This window comes from Cetorhinus maximus, chromosome 14 (genome assembly GCF_964194155.1).
Source record: "Cetorhinus maximus chromosome 14, sCetMax3.hap1.1, whole genome shotgun sequence".
NCBI lineage: Eukaryota > Metazoa > Chordata > Chondrichthyes > Lamniformes > Cetorhinidae > Cetorhinus > Cetorhinus maximus.
Window position 1 is genome coordinate 14,317,287 of NC_135892.1, and position 21,769 is coordinate 14,339,055.

Sequence of the window (21,769 nt, forward strand, 5' to 3'; positions counted from 1 at the left end):
AAGCCTCTTCCAAAACTCTGTGCTCGTACCGAGCTCGAGCGATGGGCAAGAAGCTGTTCTGGAAAACTAAATTGCACAAACGCAGAGCACATCGGCAAATTAATGTGAAAGTATTAGAGCGGATGTCAGCCGTCAAAACTTATTTTCACTATTTTAATCTTGGAGAAAATGCCTGTACGCGGCAGTTATTAGTCAAGCTCCTAATCAAACTATTGCAAAAGCTCTTCATGTAAACAGATGGTGTGGGGGGGAGAAATTGTTTTTTTTTTCCTAATCTCCCTCCTAGGAATGAATGGCTGTATTAACCTAAATTAAAAATATACCATCACCATCACCCTTAGGAGGCGAGCAGTGTGTCACACTACCTCAATCAGGGAGGGTATATCGAAGGTTTATGAAATAATCAGTGTATTACACAGATGACGTGGTCAGTATAAAGGGTCTTGAAACATTAACGTTTCCAAGCTTCAAACATTAGACCTGGCAGCCGGATTCCTTTCGAGGCTTTAACAGAAATATTGCTGCTGTAACCGCCAACCTCACACCAGAAAAGAATAGTTTCAAAGTTAAACTTCACAATAAATCCGAACGATTCTGTGTCGATGAAACTCGAAGGAAAATTGTAATAATTCAGAAATGTACACATGGATGTACAATAAACAAACTGCAAGCTCTAGCTGATTCTGATTGCATATATCTTTTACTCTACATTCATCAGTTATGTGATTGTCTATAGAATGGGTCTCCAACAGAAATGTCAGTTTATGATTTTTGATGCAGCGATAAAGCACTTTGAAACTTTAATGCTGTGGTGGGGTCATAGTTGGCGCCTTTGCTCAATCTCTTGGTTCACAGGCGCACACTCCGAGAATGGGAATCATCCAGTTCCTCATTTAGAATCGTTCGTACAAAGATCAGCACAAACAAGGTTAATTGGCTTCATAATAAAGAATAATGTTTTGACGCAACAGTAACACGTTGATTAAAACCTTTTCAATCAACATCGACTGTTATTGATATCCAAATGTTAAAACGCAATAATCTAAATCCTTTGTGATTGTCGGTGAATTCGTTCACCTGTATAATAGGGATCTGTAGGATGTATTGTTAAAAGATACTAACAGAACTGGTTCCTGATCTTAGCCATTCAGGGACTGCCAGAAAACGAAATTCAGTGTTTGATTTTTTTTATTTTGATCACTAGATTTGGATTTCTGACCTATTCCCCCCCTCCACCCTCCCTCCTCCTCTCTCTCCCCAAGTTTCGGAACCAGGGGTGTCACATATTCCTAAAAGTGGCGTGATCATGAACGAGTTAACAGCAAACTGGCGCGTTACTTACGCGCAAGAGATTACAGGTTATAAACAACGGGTTTTCAGCTTTATCTACCGTGTAAATCTGCCGGCATTTCAGACAGATTGTATTTGTTTATAATTAAATCGAAACCTTGACCTTTAGCAACCAGGATGTAACTGCTGATGTTACTAAAACTTAACTTTATTGGTTGAAATTGACAACTTTCAGGATCGCATTAAACGGTTCCCATTTAAAGTAAATTGTGTCCCAATGAAGTGAACTATCTCTGCTTTAGAGTGAGGAACTTCTGCTGGTAACAAATTCTGTGCAAATGAAACTCAAACACACAATGTACACGGCGCAAGGTTGAATGAAGCCTGTGTGAACGTTATTAGAGCCAAAACATTAACAACAATCGTTTTCCACATGAAACACTTAAAAGTTCACGTTTTATTCAAGATTCATAGATGACCCTGGAATAAATAAACAGAAATGTTCCTTCCCACAAACAGCAACTCCACCTGCCTTCAGATTTATGCAGAAAATGCACCGAGAATGATTTTGAGCTCCCACACAATTCGTTTGCTTTCGGAGTACAAACAACGATCCTTTTTTTCAAGGCAATGAAAGCCGTTTCAGCAAAATACCTTGCAAAATACCTGTCACTCACGCAATCAGATTGTGCTGTTCGGGGTAATAAATAAACATCCATAAAACACCAGAGAGTCACTTTCACTAACTGGTGCACAGTATCAGCCCTTTCAAGAGTTCAAACTAAAACTAACTTCAGAGAACATCATTTACAACATGGCCGTTCTGTCCAAGCTTATTATTAAATATATTTAAAAAAAAGACATATAGCTCAAATGATAGTTCAAATACCCAATGAAAATAAAACCAAGTATTTGAAATGCAGCACTAGCAATCTTAAACATTCCGAATTTTATAGATTTTTCTACCAGCTGCTTCACTTTTTACAATTAATGAAAATTACAATCCCAACATCTTTCGGGGGAAAATTTGAACCCGGCGATCAATTTGTTAATTTCCAATGAAAGTCTGTCGGTTCTGTCTCTGTCTGAATATAATTCGGTATAACATGATTTAGTTTGAAAACGCAATTCACATGGAGAATAATGACGGGTTAACCCCAGATTTTCCGCTCTCACTTCCTGGGATTCGATATTTGAAAACTGATCAATGAACAATTTGAAGCAGATCAGTCCCATAAAGGTGTAAGTAACATGAAAAATAAAGCCAGGATTAATAAGAACCAATAATAACAATCCTGCTCCACTTGCAACAATTTGGTCTTCTCCCCCCATCAGTGTAGAAGTAAGAATTCTTCCCCCAATATATGGGATAAAGATTAAATGTCACTGATACAAATAAAACAATTACACTCAGCCTTTTTTTTTTACAAAATACAATTTCATAAAAACAATGATTGCAGCCAAATATGTGGGTGCAAGGCATTGGGATGATTAAATGCTGTCAACATAAAACATTACAACAGTTTACAACCTACATATAACATTATATAATTCAAATGCCATCGCATATATTTTATCAAAATAACAATGAATGTTTTCTAAATGATGTGGAATCACTGTTTGTGCATCTCACTGAAGTACACATTTATCTTCCTTCTTGACAATCTTCCCTTTGTTTTGCTCCAGAGTTCGTTCCAAATGTTCATCTTCTTCTTCTGCTCTATAAGCACACACATAAACATGCGGCATCAGCAAATTGGTAAACTAATGACATGAGGTAGGTGGGATGGTTTATCTGATGATTATATTGAAAGATCTATCATCACTGAACTAGAATTCATAAGTCAGAAACGATAAGATTTGACATGATTGGATGATCAGTACACAGTCCATCAGTACAGTCAAACAATCAGAAAAGTTTTAAGTTAGTATGGAAATGGGAGAAGTGGTTCCCTCCTCCTGTGTAATACTGTAACTTACTGTTTTTCCTGTCACCTTCTCCTGGGTATTGTAACTTGCTGTTTTTCCTGTTACTCCCGCCTGTGTAATATTGTAACTTAACGTTTTTCCTGTTCCATCCTCCTGTATAATACTGTAACTTGCTGCTTTTCCTGTTATTTCCTATGTATCACTGTAACTTACTGTTTTTCCCGTTACTTCTTCCTGTGCAATACTGTAATGTACTGTTTTTCCTGTTATCTCCTCCTGTGCAATACTGTAACTTACTGTTTTTCCTCTTACTTCCTCCTGTGCAATACTGTAACTTACTGTTTTTCCTGTTACCTCATATGTAACACTGTAACTTACTGTTTTCCCGTTATCTCCTCCTGTATAATGCTGTAATTTACTGTTACCTCCTCCTGTGTAACAGAGTAACCGGTTTTCCGGTTACCTCCTCCTGTGTAATACTGTAATTTAATGTTTTTCCTGTAACCTCCTCCTGTGTAATACTGTAATTTAATGTTTTTCCTGTAACCTCCTCCTGTGCAATACTGTAACTGTTTTTCCTGTTGCCTCCTGTGTAATACTGAAACTTAGATTTTCCTGTTGCCTCCTCGTGTAATAGTGTAACTTACTGTTTTTCCTGTTACCTCCTACTGTGATACTGTTATTCCTGTTACTTCTTGTGTACTGTATTTTATGTTTTTCCTGTTGCCTCCTTGTGTAATACTGTAACTTACTGTTTTTCCTGTTTCCTCCTCCTATGTAATACTGTAACTTAGTTATTCCTGTTATTTGTGTACTGCAATTTGATGTTTTCCCTGTTACAGACTGTGCAATATTAACTGTTTTTTCTGTTACCTTCTCCTGTGTAATACTGTAACTTCCTGTTTTTCCTGTTACCTCATGTAATACTGTAACTTAGTTATTCCTGTTACTTGTGTACTGTAATTTAATGTTTTCCCTGTTACAGCCTCTCATGTAATAACTGTTTTTCCTGTTAACACCTTTGTAATACTGTAACTTACTGTTGTTCCTGTTACCTCCATGTGTAATGCTGTAACTTACTGTTGTTCCTGTTACCTCCTCCTGTGTAAATGTGTAACATTGTTTTTCAAGATACCTCCTCCAGTGTAATACTGTAACTTACTGTTATTCCTGTTACTTGTGTACTGTAATTTAATGTTTTCCCTGTTACAGCCCGTGCAATACTAACGGTTTTTCCTGTTACCTCCTATGTAATACTGTAACTTAGTTATTCCTGTTACTTGTGTACTGTAATTTAATGTTTTCCATTACAGCCTGTGTAATATTAACTGTTTTTCCTGTTACCTCCTCCTGTGTAATACTGTAACTTCCTGTTTTTCCTGTTACCCCCGTGTAATACTGTAACTTCCTGTTTTTTCCTGTTACCTCCTCCTGTGTAATACTGTAACTTACTGTTTTTCCCTGTTACCTCCTCCTGTGTAATACTGTAACTTACTGTTTTTTCCTGTTACCTCCTCCTGTGTAATACTGTAACTTACTGTTTTTTCCTGTTACCTCCTCCTGTGTAATACTGTAACTTACTGTTTTTTCCTGTTACCTCCTCCTGTGTAATACTGTAACTTACTGTTTTTTCCTGTTACCTCCTCCTGTGTAATACTGTAACTTACTGTTTTTTCCTGTTACCTCCTCCTGTGTAATACTGTAACTTACTGTTTTTTCCTGTTACCTCCTCCTGTGTAATACTGTAACTTACTGTTTTTTCCTGTTACCTCCTCCTGTGTAATACTGTAACTTACTGTTTTTTCCTGTTACCTCCTCCTGTGTAATACTGTAACTTACTGTTTTTTCCTGTTGCCTCCTCCTGTGTAATATTGTAACTTACTGTTTTTCCTGCGCATCCAAATCGCGGACAAGTGCGTCGCGTTTGTTAACCAGAATAACGAGTTCATCCAGCAGGAGCTGTTCACGTCTTTTTTGTGCTTCTGTTTTCTGCCAGTCTGAAAATAAAGTATAAACTAAATTACTCTCCATGTTTGCTCAGGACTGCTGAAATTCTCAGTATTACCCGAAACTCCAAATAACAACTGGATTTGTAAGTTGGATTGGTTAGCTGGATTTTGAAAATTAAAACCAGGTAAAGCAACAAGCAAACATTGCCAAATCCCTGCAGATGCTGGTCATTTTCATAAATTCGGACTTTCCAGACTCAATTGATTATATCATACAGAACAAAAAAAAACCTTCTTCCAGCCTTACTATTTTAAAGACACAGCATGCTTGTTAGCTAACCCACTCCAGCGACAGGTTGGGGAGAATGAGCGGTGCACTGCACATTTTGACTTGATTCGGGGTTTGGTGGTCACAGTGTAGCCCCGGCTCCTGCTTTCAGGTTCTTATGTCAGCAGAAAGTGGCGCGCACACACACACGGTTAGGGTTAGTCGCTTGTTTCTGGTATAAAAGACATTGTTTTTTTTTTCCTTTGGTATGTGCGGCCGCCACGTTTTGAACCCAAAACACCAAATACATAAGCAAATATACACCCCTCAGAAGGTAAATCAACTGCCTGTCCATGAATAGAAGGCGCACCGTGTGTAAACGGCAGCAAAACTCCGGAGGGCAGCTGCTACGATGCTGAATCACTGACCAGGATTCAATTTGTATTCCAAACCCGTACTTTACAATCACTTTAAGGGAGAAATGAATCATCGGGTCAGGTGAAATATTGAGAGTATTCTGCAGATTTACCATCTCCCCCTGCCCGCCAAGAATTAACTATATTATCAAACGTGTGGAACTCTTCTTTGCTGCTTTTTATCATATTGTGAGGAAGAGACCCCAACAAACTCGAATTTCAGTTAATCCTTAGCGAAAATATTTTTTTGAAAAAGTTCAAAACGGTTTGGGGTAACTTTTTGGTCTCAGGTAAGAGACAGCCGACAGATCTTGAAATGAAAGTGACACATAACATATATTGACTTAAGGTGAAACGGAAAACCAGCATTGAGACAGCTACACAGCGAAGTTCTTAAAGTTGATATCAGTGAGCGAACAAATGCAAATTCACAAAAAAGAATGAATGTTGCGGATTCTGTTCTTTTATAATCGTTATAATGGTCCAATTTTAATCCAGATCATTTAAATGTGGGCCTTTTAAAACTCGTCCTTTCTTTCAATATCTGCAGAGGGTGATTTGCCCAAAGATCGGTGTGTGTGCAGGAGGGGAGGGGAGGGTTTTTGCTAACTGAAGTTGTGGGGCTGGAGGAGCAGCCTGTACCTGTCAATCTGCAGCCGGCAGCTCCGCCCAGCTCATTAAGAAAGTAAACAATGAAAAAGGGCGATGCAGTTTGCTGATGGAGTCAGGGGGAAATCGGACACCAGCTTTAATATCCAAACCCACAAAAGTAACGAAACAAACCCCCCCCCCACCCCCCACCCCCTCCTTCTCTACTTCCCAAACAGAGTGTGCAATCTACTCGGATTTAGCCCCACCGCCCTAGGCTTTCACGTTAAACTCACACGGCTGTTGCATTCAGATAAATCCCAACAATGCCCATCAACCGTTACCATGTGAATCTTCATAAGCTACACAAGAATGCGCCATTACAAACAGCACCACCCCCACCCCATGCAAAATTGGCTGAAGACAAGAAACAGGCTCAGCGAGCTGCTGTACATGCCGGGGCTGCTTCTTCGGCACCAATGTTTTATACTGGATTTACAAGTTCAGAATTTACACACATGTCAGCATCGTTGAGAATGAAGTCCGGACCACTATCTCGTCCATGGGTCGATTCATTAAAAAATTGCCCGACACTTGAAAACGCATGGGGGTAAATGAAAGATTGTAACGTGGATGAGTAGTGCAGAGAGAGGCCTGAATTAATGGGATTGGGGGGGGGGAGTGGGGGTTCAAATCCCGCCATGGCAGCAGGAGGGGTTTAACATTCAGTCAATACATTTGGAATACAGATCTGTGTGAAAATGGTGACCATGTAACTACCGGATTGTTATAAACCCCCATCTCATTCACTGGTGTCCTTCAAGGAAGGAAATCTGCAGCCCTTACCTGGTCTGGCCTACACTGTCCCCCTCTGGAACAAGCCTGGTAACCCACTCATTTCAGGGCAGTTAGGGATGGGCAATAAATGTTGGCCTTATTTACTGGATATTTCATTCTTTATTTATTCACTATTTGCCTCCAGTGAAACGATCAAATAACAATCACTAAACCTCAGCTCTTAGTTCAATGTTGCAACTGAGGAGAAAAATGATGGCAGAGTGGACCTGGAAACTGTAAAAAGTGGAGATGGAGATGCGCAAGAAGATATGGTTAGAATGGCTGCATTTAGGGAGGGCTGGGTGGGAAAGTACCCACACCACAACGGGAAAAGATTAATTGAAGAATAAAGTCAGGTCAAAGAAAAGTCATTTGCAAATTATAACTTCTTGGATCAAGCATGCAATTTGATATATTTTAGTAAGCAAGGTTTCTGTCAATAAATTAATACGCAAGTAGAAAGTTGTAACTATCAGTCCCGATGAATAATTCCAACGTGTAACACTTTGAGTTATGCTATCGGGAAAAAAAAACAGATGTGTGAACTTCAATCAAGTTTAGTTACAATGCTCCAAATAGAGGAATTGCCTGCTGACACTCGGGGCTGGATTCTCCATTAGTGTGCTGTGACTTGGTTGCAACGCTGACCCATTTTACTGGGTTGGGATCCATTGTACAAGGCTGTCTCTCAGCTGATCATTGACAAAGAAGAGAATTCTGCTGGTGTAGCAGTGAAACTGTTGCTGCAGTTGCTGCTGAGGATTTAAACAGGGCAGAATAGGGCCCCGTCACAATAGCAAAAAAGTTTCCATGGCCTCACTGAGGTCCTAAAATGGTCAGTGTTGAAGAGCCAGTATGGAAGAGAAAGAAAAAAAATGTATATAGTGCCTTTCACAAACTCAGGATGTCCCACAGCAGTTTACAGCCAATTCAGTACCTTTCTCTAAGGCTGGGTCAAAATCCTGGAACTCCCTCCCTAACAGCACTGTGGGTGCACCTACACCACATGCAGTGCAGCGGTTCAAGAAGGCAGCTCACCACCTTCTCAAAAGGCAACTAGAGATGGGCAAGAAATGCTGGCCCAGCCAGTGAAGCCCACATCCCATGAAAGAATAAAAAAGTGTATTCATTGTCAATGCAGCCAATTTCTGTAAAGCAAGCTCCCACTAACAGCAATGTGACAATGACCAGATAGTGTGCTTCTGCAATGTTGACTGGGGGATAAATATTGGTCAGGACACCAGGGAGACCTCCCATGCTCTGATTCAGAATAGTGCCATGGGATCTTTTACATCCACATGAAAGAGTAGACGGGGGCTCAGTCTAATGCCTCATTTGAAAGGCTGTAGCTCTGACACACCAGCACTCCCTCAGTACTGCACTAAAGTGTCAGCCTGAATAACATGTTCAAGTCTCTGAGGTCGGAATTGAACCCACAACCTGCCAATTGAGTGTTAACACTGAACCACGGCTGTTTTGGCCATTACCAGACCCACCCTCTCCCTAGTGCATTAACCATGGGACCTTACTGTTGCTGTCACAAGGCCCAGTACCAACTTTCTCCTGCAGTTGGAGTTAGTGGAAGCAAGTAAGTCAATATGGCAGCTTACCAGGTGCCACCTACTCACCAGTATTTATGTGCACAAGATGCTAGCAATCAACTCAGTTCTGGGGGGGGTTGCTGAGGTGAGGAGGGGGAGGGGGGGTGGGGGGGTTGGCGGGGGAGGCAAGGACAGTGAGCTTGGAATGGGAACGGGATGTTAGGATTTACCATGTGACTTTGTTCCATATTCCACTGTTTCTCAACTGACTGATGGGCCTAGTTGTCTAGTGTTACACATTAAAACTATGGGAGTGATGTACTGAAAGGCACAACCAGAGTTTGTGGAACTGTGCCCCAACATAAACTGGTGTCTTAAGAAAGAAAAGGAAATATATTTAAAGGAAACATGAAATCATTGTCATACAAGAAAAAAGTTTTATCAGATAGTTGCTTTGAAAGGGGAGAGTACTGTTGAAGGCTGGAAGTATGGTACAAATGAGCTATTTACTCGCCTACAAAGCTTGTTAATTAATAATCCTTTATTCCTTGTACATTTAGGGAGAAATTCCAAATTTTAACAGTCACAGGATGCCCTACTGGAGACCTGTTACGTTATATCTCCCAGCCAGAAGACAGCTGCTCAAACTGACGTAGGCTATGGTGTCAGCAGGTGACTCACTGTGTTGATCACGGATTGACATTCTTCCCAGTTTTGAATGCAAACTCCAAAGCTCACCCAGCATTAAAAAATTCTCGGCCAGTTGGACTCGAACTCAGTACACACAGTGAAGTGACTCTCTTCTAGTTTGAAGACCCAATACTGAGAATCTCCAGCAGGCTGCACTGTATGTGTTATTTTCCTCAATTGTCGTTAGGAGTTTTATGAAATATATTTCATTTATGAGATTGGGTGGTATAGGTTGAAAATGTATTATTGCCCTTTGAGATGATTGCACTGAGGTCATCACATCAAAATACAACAAGTGAGCTTACACAATGATCAGATATATTTATGACCAGAAAATATTAATTTGGTTAATTAAATATATTCAATGAAGTAACTGAAATCTCTTCAAAGCCTTTTAATTGTTCAGGTATTTATTTCTAAGGTTCCAAAATCATTTCTCGTAAAAAAAATATTAATTTATGCCTGAAAAAGGTAAATATTCAAGTTCAGCAACTTGTCAGAATTAAATGTATCTAAATTAGAAAACTGCACATAGTCGATGATCAGCCCAGTTTGGTGGCTTTGCTTGCAGTCAACCTCACAAGGAAAATAGGATATTAGCACAAGGCTTGTCGTGAGGAAGATGGAGGAACTGGGTAGGAAATCAACATGAAATGTCAATAAAATATTTAACTTTTGGAAATGAATCTGCATGCAGTGTCTGAGTTCAAACAAAATTCAGATCGTATTCTGTTTACAGTATTTGAAGCACCCTCTTTGCCAGGCTTGAAAATGCATTTGCATTGGTGCAGAGAGATTTTGCATGTTCGCAACAAGGACAGAGGTTTGAACCTTTAATTAATAAAGGTTCAAAGAACCAAAGTGCAAATAATGAATCTTCACCACTTTTTGCTTTCTACCTCAGATTTTAACTACATTTTAAGGCTCATGGTTTAATTCGGAGGTCATTTTTCTGGTATGAATTGAGGTAATGAATTGTTGTCAGTATTTTTTCTTCATTCTTTCATGGGATGTGGGGGCAGCACTGGCAAGGCTAGCATTTACTGCCCATCCCGAATTGCCCTCGAATTGATTGCTTGCCACACCATTTCGGAGGGCAGTTTCAACCACTTCGCTGTGGGTCTGCAGTCACATGTAGACCAGACCAGGTAAGGGGGGCAGATTAATGAACCAGATGGGTTTTTGCGACAATGAACAATAGTTTCACAGTCACTATTACTGAGACCAGCCTATCAATTCCAGATTATTAATTGAATGGTGGGATTTGAACCTATGTCCCCAGAACACTAGCCTGGGCTTCTGGATTACTAGTCCAGTCATATTTCCACTACATCACCATCTCCCCCCTAAATTGTGTGATCTCTCAATCCATTCACTTCTTTAACTTCTTTAAGTAAATTGAATTTTTATAAAATATGCCATCCTAAATGTAATTAAAATGTCACAGTACATTTCCCAATAATATTGAATACTTTATTGGTTTGATTCATTGGCATTCCATCACAAAGTCTTATTCCTGATTCTGAGCAACGTTTTGGGGAAGGGATGAGCAGAGGTCAGGGACGAGGGACACTTCAGAAGAATTATACATTCATGGATCTCTACTTCAAAAAATAATGAACCAGATGGTCTTTGCTACCTTTAGCAACAGCCCATTTTTGGGGTGCCAGAAACACACACTAAAGCAGTGTATGCCTCGTGTCAAATTTGTGTTTAAGTTAGATTAGTTCCTTGAAATTACTCAACACTCAAATTGAAAACACAAATAGATTATACACATTATATTGGGTGTGCATTATATAATAAATACCAAGATAGACCTTAAAGGCCACAATGTTCCAACCAGTTGGTACAACAGTCATAACAATGGATTAACTACTGTAGAGAATTGCTGCAACTTACTGTGGGGGTAGTGAATCTTTTCATGATATACAGTAAGTTGCAGCAAACTAAGTTCAGTGTAAGGTATATATCAGAACAAGAGACCATATTAGGGGATTGGAGAACAGTTGCAGAGGCATGCGGATATCCTGGGGCTTGTCCAGAAATGTAAATGGGCGTGGCATTTAGCAGGTCCAGTTTTTGTATTTGTAGATGCTGATCTCCTGTTTCATTCTTATTCTCAGCCTGCTCATTCAGCACCCTAACAGGACTGCCAGCCAGCAGACTGCTGTAGACCAAACAACTCAGTGGGGGTTGCCCAGTTACCGCCCCATCAGCCTACTCTTGATCATCAGTAAAGTAATGGAAGGGGTGATCAACAGTGCTATCAAACAGCACTTGCTTAGCAATAACCTGCTCATTGATGCCCAGTTTGGGTTCTCAGGGCCACTCAGCTCCTGACCTCACTACAACCTTGGTTCAAACATGGACAAAAGAGCTGAACTACCAAGGTGAGGTGAGAATGAATATCCTTGACATTAAGGCCGCATTTGACCGAGTGTGGCATCAAGAAGCCCGAGCGAAACTGGAGTCAATGGGAATTGTGAGGAAAACTCTCCAATGGTTGGAGTCATTCCTAGCACAAAGGAAGATGCTGTGCTTGTTGGAGGTCAATTATCTCAGTTCCAGGACGTCACTGCAGGAGTTCCTCAGGGTAGTGTCCTCGGCCCAACCATCTTCAGCTGCTTCATCAATGACCTTCCTTCCATCATAAAGTCAGAAGTGGAGATGTTCGCTGATGATTGTATAATGTTCAGCACCATTCATGAATCCTCAGATACTGGAGCAGTCCATGTTCAAATGCAGCAAGACCTGGACAATATCCAGGCTTGAGCTGACAAGTGGCAAGTAACCTTTGTGCCACACAAGTGCCAGGCAATGATCATCTCCAACAAGAGAGAATCTAACCATCACCCCTTAATTTCAAATGGCATTACCATCGCTGAATCCCCTACGATCCACATCCTGGGGATTACCATTGTCCAGGAACTGTACTGGACTAGCCATGTAAATACTACAAGAGCAGGTCAGAGGCTGAGAATTCTGTGGTGAGTGACTCACCTACTGGTTCCCCAAAGCCTGTCCACCATCTACATGGCACAAGTCAGGAGTGTGACGGAATACTCCCAACTTGCCTGATTAAGTGTAGCTCCCACAACACTCAAGATGCTTGACACCATCCAGGACAAAGCAGTCCATTTGATTGGCGCCCCAAGCACAATCATTCACTCTCTCCACCACCAACGCACAGGGCAGCAGTGTGTACCATCTACAAGATGCACTGCAGAAACTCATCAATGCTCCTCAGACAGCACCTTCCAAACCCATGACCACTACCATCTAGAAGGAAGGGCAGCAGACACATAGAAACCCTACCACCTGGAAGTTCCCCTCCAAGCCACTCACCATATTGGCTTGGAAATAGATCACTGTTCCTTTGCTGTCACTGGGTCAAAATCCTGGAACTCCTTTCCTAACAGCACTGTGGGTGTACCTACACCACAGGGACTGCAGCTGTTCAAGAAGGCAGCTCACAACCACCTTCTCAAGGGCAATTAGGGATGGACAATAAATCCTGGCCTAGCCAGTAAAGCCCACATCCTGTGAATGAATACAAAAAAGGGCCAAGCTGAAGGTGATTCCTCTTGGGGGAATGGGTTGGAGTTAGGTTTGGGGCCTGTTAGTTATCACTGTTTAGGCCGTCAACATTTTGAAAGTGTAGAGCCCAGCCAACTAGACTGGCCAGTAGCTAGAGTTCCTCCAACCCATTTAAAAAAAAAGGGCATCTGTCTCCTTAGGCACAGTGGCCCTCAAGTATCATGCGCCTGATGACTGTCCTATTGATGCATAGAGGAAAACCTGCCCTACATATCCAGAGAGTGTGAACAAGTGTGAACAGAGTATTAAGAAGTATTTGGATGTGCACTTGCGATGCCATGGCATACAAGGCTATGGGCCTAGTGCTGGAAAGTGGGATTAGAATAGTTAGGTACTTATTTGATCGGCGCAGACTCGATGGGCCGAAGGGCCTTTTTCTGTGCTGTAGACCTCTATGGCTCCGTGACATTGCTGAAGTGTTTCTTCAAATTTCTCAAGAATCAATCAAAAAGTGCAGACCTTATGAAGAATTTCAAATTGTCATCCGCTGTATTGTCCAAAGAAAATATGACTTAAGTGATGCGGTGACTGATAATAAGCCAATAAGTTACCATAACTCACTTGAGCAAGATGAACCCAAATTCCTTAAGTAATTTATAAGCTTTTCCAGTGGTTTCAATTAGTGAGATCAGAACCTTGCAATGTCAATCCTAGTTCAGCATTTATATTCTAGTTCTACTGGTGTTAAATCTATACTGCTTTGTGATGACCCATGTGCTTTGGGAAAACATGTATTTTCTTTCTGTGTGATGTCCCCTTTAAGACTAGGGTCAACTGAGAGTATTCTGAAAGAGGGTTAATTGGTTTCTTGACTATGACATCTTTAGGTTCCAAGAAATGCCCATGTGACCTGAGGTTGCCATGATGAACATGGTGATGAACAGCTGAATGGCAAAGTGTAAATTGTGAGCCAAATGCAGTGGGGTTGGGTCAGCCTGTGTTTTTTGTTTGGCAGTTCAGAACACACTGACAATTCATGTAAAGAGGAAACAAACAAATTTCTCTCCAAATGAAAGAGTTTTCTGTTTAGCAGTCTTTGGCCAGATCCTGGTGTTTAAGCAGGTCTCTGAGAATAGAACAGAAACTGTGTTACTGTTTGTGTTATACAATTTGACAGAGCAGAGAGCTGAAGACAGGAAGGCCAACAGATTGTAGATTGGACAAGACCCATTGCTGCTATTTCAGTGTTGCCAGAGCCCACCAGACTATTTAAAGAGATTGGAGAAGGGAGTCTCTGGGGGTTCTGTGCCATCAAGAGTATTATGACCCGAGTGAGAGAGGGTTCGAGGATGTGCACCTTGTCAGTGGCAACCCATGTATGGGCACTTTGGATGGAATATGACTTCTGGTGAATGCGATTCAAGGGCTGAAACATGTGGGAAGTGAAAGATTCCAAGTTGGAAAGACTGAGATTACACGTTGTGCCACATTTGTGTGGGAAGTAATGTGAGTGCTTAGAACAAAGGTATGCCTCACGTAGTTACATCAACTATTTAAAGTGAAATTTACCTTTTTATTTAAAATATCCTTTGCCTATTAATTAATGTTTGAATAATGTTGATTTGGGTTGGTTTGTTACAGTAAAAGTTTTAAAAAGTGAAATCTTGTCCATTGGTTTCTTTCCATTGGTGTGATGGGATTAATTTCTTTTAAAAGTTATTGGTTTCTAGAGGATTACATATATGCACCACAAAACTATTCATTGGGTTTGAAGGGTTTTCATTCTACTTTAGTTTGTTGACATTGGTCATACCATTCTTTTCCAATATCTATTTTCTACAGACCACCTGCATAGCACTGCACACTTCATTCAAAACTGCATCAACAGACAGTATACCATTTTATCTTTTTTCCCTTCTCCCATAATAAGTTGATTTTAGAATTCTTTGCTTGCAACTCCCTCCCTAGCTTTGCTCCACTCAACCTTGGTGATTTCCTCTAGCCTTATGCCCCCATGTGCATCTTCTACTCTGATAACTAACACTTTCAATGTCCTCCTCCATGATGTCTGACTGCTTAGTCATTCTAGTGTGATTCTCTGAAACTTCATGTCAAAAACCTCCTGAAAACCCTTCTCACTGACTGCCTGCCATACTCTCTATTTTCCTTTTCCTTCTCTATGTTCCCTCCTTATTGTAAAGCAGTTTGTGGTGTTTTCTGCAAATGAAGACTGCTGTAGAAATGTATGCTTTCGTTCTCTTTACCTTTCATACTGTTTTGAAAATGAAACTATTATTGCTTCCTCCTTCCAATTTTTATCCTTTCCCTTTTTTTCCTGAATGCAGTGATTCAAGCAGAGATGCAATCCCACAAGCGGTTAGTTCCTCTGATATTTCAGCAAATAAACCATTTTTTGTATGAGAGTTTAGATAGTGAGCATTAAGGAGTTATTTGACAGAGGAAGAGAGAGAAAATAACAGCCAAGACTAACTCAATTCTCATCTGATATGCACACTTCCACAAAAATTAGCTACAGGAACCCTAGTTGATTGCTGTCTCCCTAGGCCAAGGATGCTGAGCTTAAATTATAACTACCTCACTGTTATCCTGATTGAGGTTGAAAAACACAGCACAGATCAGAGATCAAACTCAAGAGCTTTCTGGCCTGTGTGACTCAGTGTCACAACACACACTCCATTTGCACATTAGGCTAGAATGTAAGAACATAAGAAATAGGAGGAGTAGTTCATATGGTCCCATGAGCCTGCTTCCCTATTCATATGATCATAGCTAATCTTCTATCTCAACTCCGCTTTCCTCTCCTATTCCTCCATTTCTTTCGCATCCAACAATCTATTGATTTCTGTCTTGAATTTTTTTTTAATGACATGTGGCGTGTCGGCTAGGCCAGCATCTGTTGCCCATCCCCAATTGCCTTTGAGAAGCCCGCGGTGAGCCGCCTTCTTGAACTGCAGCAGTTCATCTGGTGTAGGTACACCCACAGTGCTGAGTATACTCAATGACTCGTTATCCACAGCTCTCTGGGGCAGTGAATTCCAAAGATTCATAATCCGCTGAGTGAAGAAATTTCTCCTTATCTCAGTGCTAAATGATCGACACCTTATCCAGGGATGATGATCCCTAATTCTGGACTCACCTGCCAGGGAAAACAGCCTCTCAGCAGCTACCTGTCAAGCCCTCTCAGAATTTTATACATTTCACTGATCAATGCTCATTCTTCTAAACTCTAGGGAATATGGGTTCATTTTACACAATCTCTCCTCACAGGACAACCCTCTCCTCCGAGGAATCAGTTCTAACGAAAGGTCATCGACCTGAAATGTTAAACTCTGTTTCTCTCCACAGATGCTGCCTGACCTGCTGAGTACTTCCAGATTTATTTGTTTCTATTTCTCTTTCATAAATCTGTGTTGACTCTGCCTAATCATGTTGTGGTTTTCTAAGTGCCCTGTTACTACATCCCTAATAATAGATTTGAACATTTTTCCTACCACTGATTCAGGCTAACGGGCCTAAACTTCCCCATTTTCTCTCCCCATCTTTCTGGAAGAATTGAGTTACATATTGTTCTAATCCACAAGTGTCACAACTCAGGTAGTTAGGAGGCAAAGGCTAGAACTGGAGCCTGGTCTTTATTCATTTTCAAGCTTTTATTTACAGAGACATGTATTAAATATTGTACACCCCCAAACCAACAAACACAAGTGAGTCACCACCTGAAATCAATTAACACCTGACCAATATGCAATTAACACCAGAGACCATGCTTGAATCTAGACGGAAAATCATGGAATATCAAAGCAATACATCCACTATCTCTGCCTCCCACTTCTTTTCAAACCCTAGGATGCAGGCCATCAGGTCCAGCGGTTTTGTCAGCTTTTAGTCCCATTAATTTCTCCAGTGCTTTTCCTGACTAAACTGGAAAGGGTGTGGATGGGGTCTCTGAGCCAAACTCGATTATATAATTCATTGCAAATTGAATTTTGGTTCAAGAGAACAGAAAAATAACAGTATTAATCCCATTCATATTTTAAAGGTACTTCATGAAAATAGTTAGATGAAGGGGAAAAAGCCTTCATAATAGCAGGAAGGGAGGGAACAAATTTACAGGCGAGACTGACCACAGCAATTATCACCCGCTGGGAATGGATGAAGCCTCTCCACTTGCTACATCTCTGCTACACTATGTGCCCATAATCAAAGATCTGTGGTTACTACGCTCCAATTTCTTTGTACAACCAGACTAACAAGCGTGACATTGCAGAGTTTTTGTTTAAACAGCTTGATCCATTGGTATCCCAGTTCCATGTAGTCTCTCTGAATCTACCCATTCACTGAAACAGTCCATATTACTGAGTCAACTTTTGATTTTGAAAATTTCCACTCTTTGATTAAGTTCAAGGGCATAATTTCATATTCATATTTTGTCAAGAAGGTACAATGCATATTTGAAATCAGATGTCAGGTAATAGTCAAATGAAAGTTGAAACACAGAGGATTCACTCATGTAGGGAATGGACAAAATAGTTAGCAATACTCTCTGACCTACACCTTGAAAAATACCATAATAATAATTCCAATTTTCACTGTGAACAGATTGAGGACACACTATAATTTTATAAGAAGTTCAAGTCATGGTTTTACTACTTTACAGTGGACTTTCCTTTGAAAGTCTTAAAATTATAAAGAATTGAATAAATTTACCTACGAGAAATCAGATATCTAATGTTGGGAACAGCTTCAGGCTTGGTGGTAATGGTCCCCTATAATAGGGGATCCAGCCAACATTCACCATCTAAACTCACAGGTAAGAGACAAGGACAAGGCACTAGAGTGTGGTTGGCACTCAGAAACATACCACTATGCAAGTCAGTGCCTTCAGTACCGGAGGGGAAGAGGATTAAGGGACAGAACAAAATTGAGTGTAATTGAAACTGAACTCAGCATAAAATTCAGTTGTTGTTGTGAGACGAATACAAGCACACAGGTAGGTAAAGACCAGCTGGTCCATCAAGCCTGCTTCACACCATGGTGGCTGGCCCATCATGACTAAACACTTCCTCTACCCCTAGCGCTCTTTCCTGGCATCGCCACCCATCCCTTACCCCTAAGGTAAATGTACCTCATTAAAGTATGTTTCAATCTGAAAATGTTTATGTTAACTTCATATATTTTGGCACTTGCATAATTGGATAGGAACATCTGGTCTAATCCAAACAATTTGTTGTTCTACAATATGAATTCATACTTGAAGGCTCATCATTAAATAAAGAGGGATCGGACTGCTATGAAAAACAATGATCAAAAATAGCATATTTTCTAGGAATTTAAAGCTTTTAACTCTAATTTAAACAGAAAAAATAAAATGCCTAACACAAAAATGCAGATACAAACTGGGCACAATTCTTACATTTTATTCCCTCAAAATAACAAGGGAAATGAATTCACACAATGTATTTATGCAAATAATTATTTTAAAGTTGCTTTTTGATTGATAAGTTAAAACAAACACTAATTAAAAATAAAATATTGTTATAATATTGTAGAATAAAAGTCAGTGGTTGACTATATATACTTTATACTAAAAGTACAAACATATGGATGCTGTACTTTAGAAAATTGTTGTTTCAATGAATTAGGCTGTAAATTTCTGAAAATTAACATTTTGTTGTGAACGATGCACTGGGGATTGCAATCTGGTCTTATCTTCAGTCCCAGTCAACTAGCGTTCCAGAAAGAGTGTGCAGCATCATCAGAGCGTCCATTTGATAGGATTCTACTGCTGGACCTAATCAATCTCTGGAATACTGTGGCTGCACCGTGCAACAAAGCTAAAATAGATTTACAAATGGGGTTTTAGGGGGATAAGCTCCTTCACAGGATTACATATTGATTTTAAATATAAAAAAAGCTTATCATATAAACCGTAACTGCAAAAATAGTGAACCTATGCATAAATCCTTTTAGAAGAGCTTGCACTTCAAACTACAAACTGAGAGTGAATAAAGCCAGAGTAAGATCCATTTCGTGGGTTAACAATAAAAAACAGAATGTTTTAAAGACTATCCTTAGGCCATGTATAAACAAAACATGAGCAGGTACTCAAGACCAATGACAGGTATTTATTGATGTCCAAATCTGCAAAACATACATTTGACACTGCTGTGATATAATTATGTAGATAATATTACCTTTTCAATTGTGGCAGTTTTCAAACATCCTCCAAATACCATGCTCATTTTTTGTGTTAAAATATTATCAGTAGAATGTTTCAGATCAGAACAAATACAGCATTTAATTTTTATTTCAATCCAGGCACACAAAAATCCTGGCCAGATATTAAATTTGCAATTAAATGAATGCTGCCTGCAAAAACTAATCAACAATTAAACTGCCTACGAACGCACATACAGGGACCTTTATACAAATTCACTACTTTATGACATACATTACATTAGTTTAACATTAAGCAGTTTAATTAGGAACATACAATTACTTCATATGCATTCACTGACCACATCATGGTCTGCATTACCTTTAAAATTAAGAGGGGAAAAATAATTAATTGTTGAAAGATAATTGTAATGAACTGAGTGTGTACAGGTGGAACAGTAGAGATCTAAGTGTCTTATAAAAGACCCCATTATGTGCCATATACAATATATGGGGAAAAAGTCTTTTTTAACTCTGGTGAGTCCAAGTATATTTTTCAGACAAACTCAAGTGCTTAACCAGATTACAAAATGGGAAATAAAGAATATGAAGCTGAAATAAGATGAGCAAATCTCTTAGCAAACTGGCTCAATCTTTCATATATTTGATGACGTCTAGTTAGCTCCAGTTAAATGTTTTCTATTGTTATAGAAAGGTATGAGCTTGAATGTTGACAACACATAGCAGTTTCTCTCAGAACTATTATGATACAAACAGAAATTTCAACCTAAAGTCTTCACAGAAGGATGAGACCATACTTCGAATCAAATGCATCCCATGCTGTAATGCATTTTGCAACTGGATCTAATGCTATGAAAGTGATTGGATATCAGATTTAACCTTATTCTATCTACTCTTTCCTTTGTTTGATAGGCCTATTGACCTCATCACAGTTCACAAGCTGAATGGCAATGCATATTTCAGCATGGGCTGTCCAAGTTTCCAACACAGTTTCTTGATTGCTATAGCACATGTAGAATACTGACCTTTCAGAGATTACTGAGCAACCACATAACTGCTTCGTGAAGTGGTCAAGGAGAAACTGTCCACACATAACCAACACAATGGTCAGCAACTGCACAAAAAAGTGCTCACATGCTACTGACATTAATAGGTCAAGAAGAGTTTGATCAACTGCCTTCACATGCTATCAATGAGTCCTGCACAGTTTACTGTCTACTCTACTCTGTCATCAACAGACTAAGAAATCAGCATGCCTGTCTGGAAAACACTGATATGAATGGAACCACTGACTGCACAACTCTTTTTCACTGTCATGACATCAATGGTTACAGCACTATCTGCAGAACTGGAAAACCCCTGGGACTGAAACCGGGAAGACTGATAATTACATATTTGCTACTATGAACGTTATTTATCCCTTTCTATGTAAACATTAGCCAAGATGATATATTCATGACTCTCAAAGCAGCAGAACACTATGGATTATTTTAATGTTCAGCATTGAAAAAAAAACCAATTTATTTGGCTTCTATTTGTTAAATAAATTATTTAAAAATGCCTTTGATTCTTTTGGTTAAACTAAAAAGTTTAGCAAGATCAATTATTCAAATTAATAATTTCTTAAATACATGCTCTGGAATATCATTGTCATTTTGATTATGCAGCTTGAGGCAGGATGATTTGAATTGTTATCCCTTAGGAGGTAATAAATTATGTGCCAGTGCATGCACCATCAGTTTTTCTAGGCTAAATCCAGACAGAGATTTGGATCATGTTGTTTATAGCACCCTGATGTTAATCTCTAAATTTCAGTCCAGAAATACAAGAAATGATGTGGGGGGTTTTACTCTTATCTATGATTACAGCGAATAACCCATAATTGTTTATTCTGGATGCTTTGAGCTGAATCTGCTATAAATTCACAACAAATGCAAATTTCCAGCAACAGTGAAGCTTTACTTGTACTTTTTGTTCCCTTACAAATTACATCACAGGAGAAAAGATGCATTTGACAAATCGAAAGTAATCCAAGCTCACTTCTCTATCATTTTGTATTTCTAAACTATTTCTACAACACTATTTCTTGAACAGATTTAGCAGTTGGAATAATTGGTGAATTGTACTTCGTCATAACCACTTCAACAAGTTGAACAGCGACCAATTGATTAATCATGTGATTTATTTGTGGGGCAGGGGAGCCACTAACTTGCACCAGTTTCTGATCATACTGTTCTGAGAAAATGCACCTTCTGTGATTTCTGCACACCCCACCCAGAGAACACATTAAAAAATTGTTCCTTTTGGGTTTACAAAACAGTATCGTTCTGCACGAGTTAACTCTTAGTAACAGCACATTAACTGGCAAAATGAACAATGAAACAGAGAAATGAACCAATTCCAGTCTAAATGTATGCCAGTGGCAGAATCTGTGAAATAAATTAGAATTGATTTATAATGGCTCAGCCAGCTTATCAGGTGAAGAAAGACATAATTGTGCCCAGTCAAAGGCTAACAAGGTCA

At 39.6% G+C, this 21,769-nt stretch overlaps 1 protein-coding gene and 2 long non-coding RNA genes across 3 annotated transcripts in view; 2 read left to right on the forward strand and 1 right to left on the reverse strand.

Moving 5' to 3' along the window:
• The window catches only part of LOC144689446 (uncharacterized), an 83,718-nt gene that overhangs the window by 2,845 nt on the left and 59,104 nt on the right, over positions 1-21,769 (forward strand). The window lies entirely within an intron of this gene.
• The window catches only part of ehbp1 (EH domain binding protein 1), a 387,240-nt gene continuing 367,183 nt past the window's right edge, over positions 1,713-21,769 (reverse strand). The window contains exons 25-26 of the mRNA XM_078556541.1: positions 5,102-5,216; positions 1,713-3,010 (exon numbers count right to left, since the gene is read on the reverse strand). Coding sequence (XP_078412667.1) covers positions 2,920-3,010; positions 5,102-5,216 — 206 coding nt within the window. The 3' untranslated portion in view covers positions 1,713-2,919. The remainder of the gene's footprint in view (positions 3,011-5,101; positions 5,217-21,769) is intronic.
• Positions 2,974-21,587, forward strand: LOC144689447 (uncharacterized). Its single transcript, XR_013578652.1, has 4 exons — positions 2,974-3,067; positions 9,379-9,665; positions 10,413-10,475; positions 20,159-21,587. It is a non-coding gene; the product is annotated as an uncharacterized LOC144689447 (long non-coding RNA).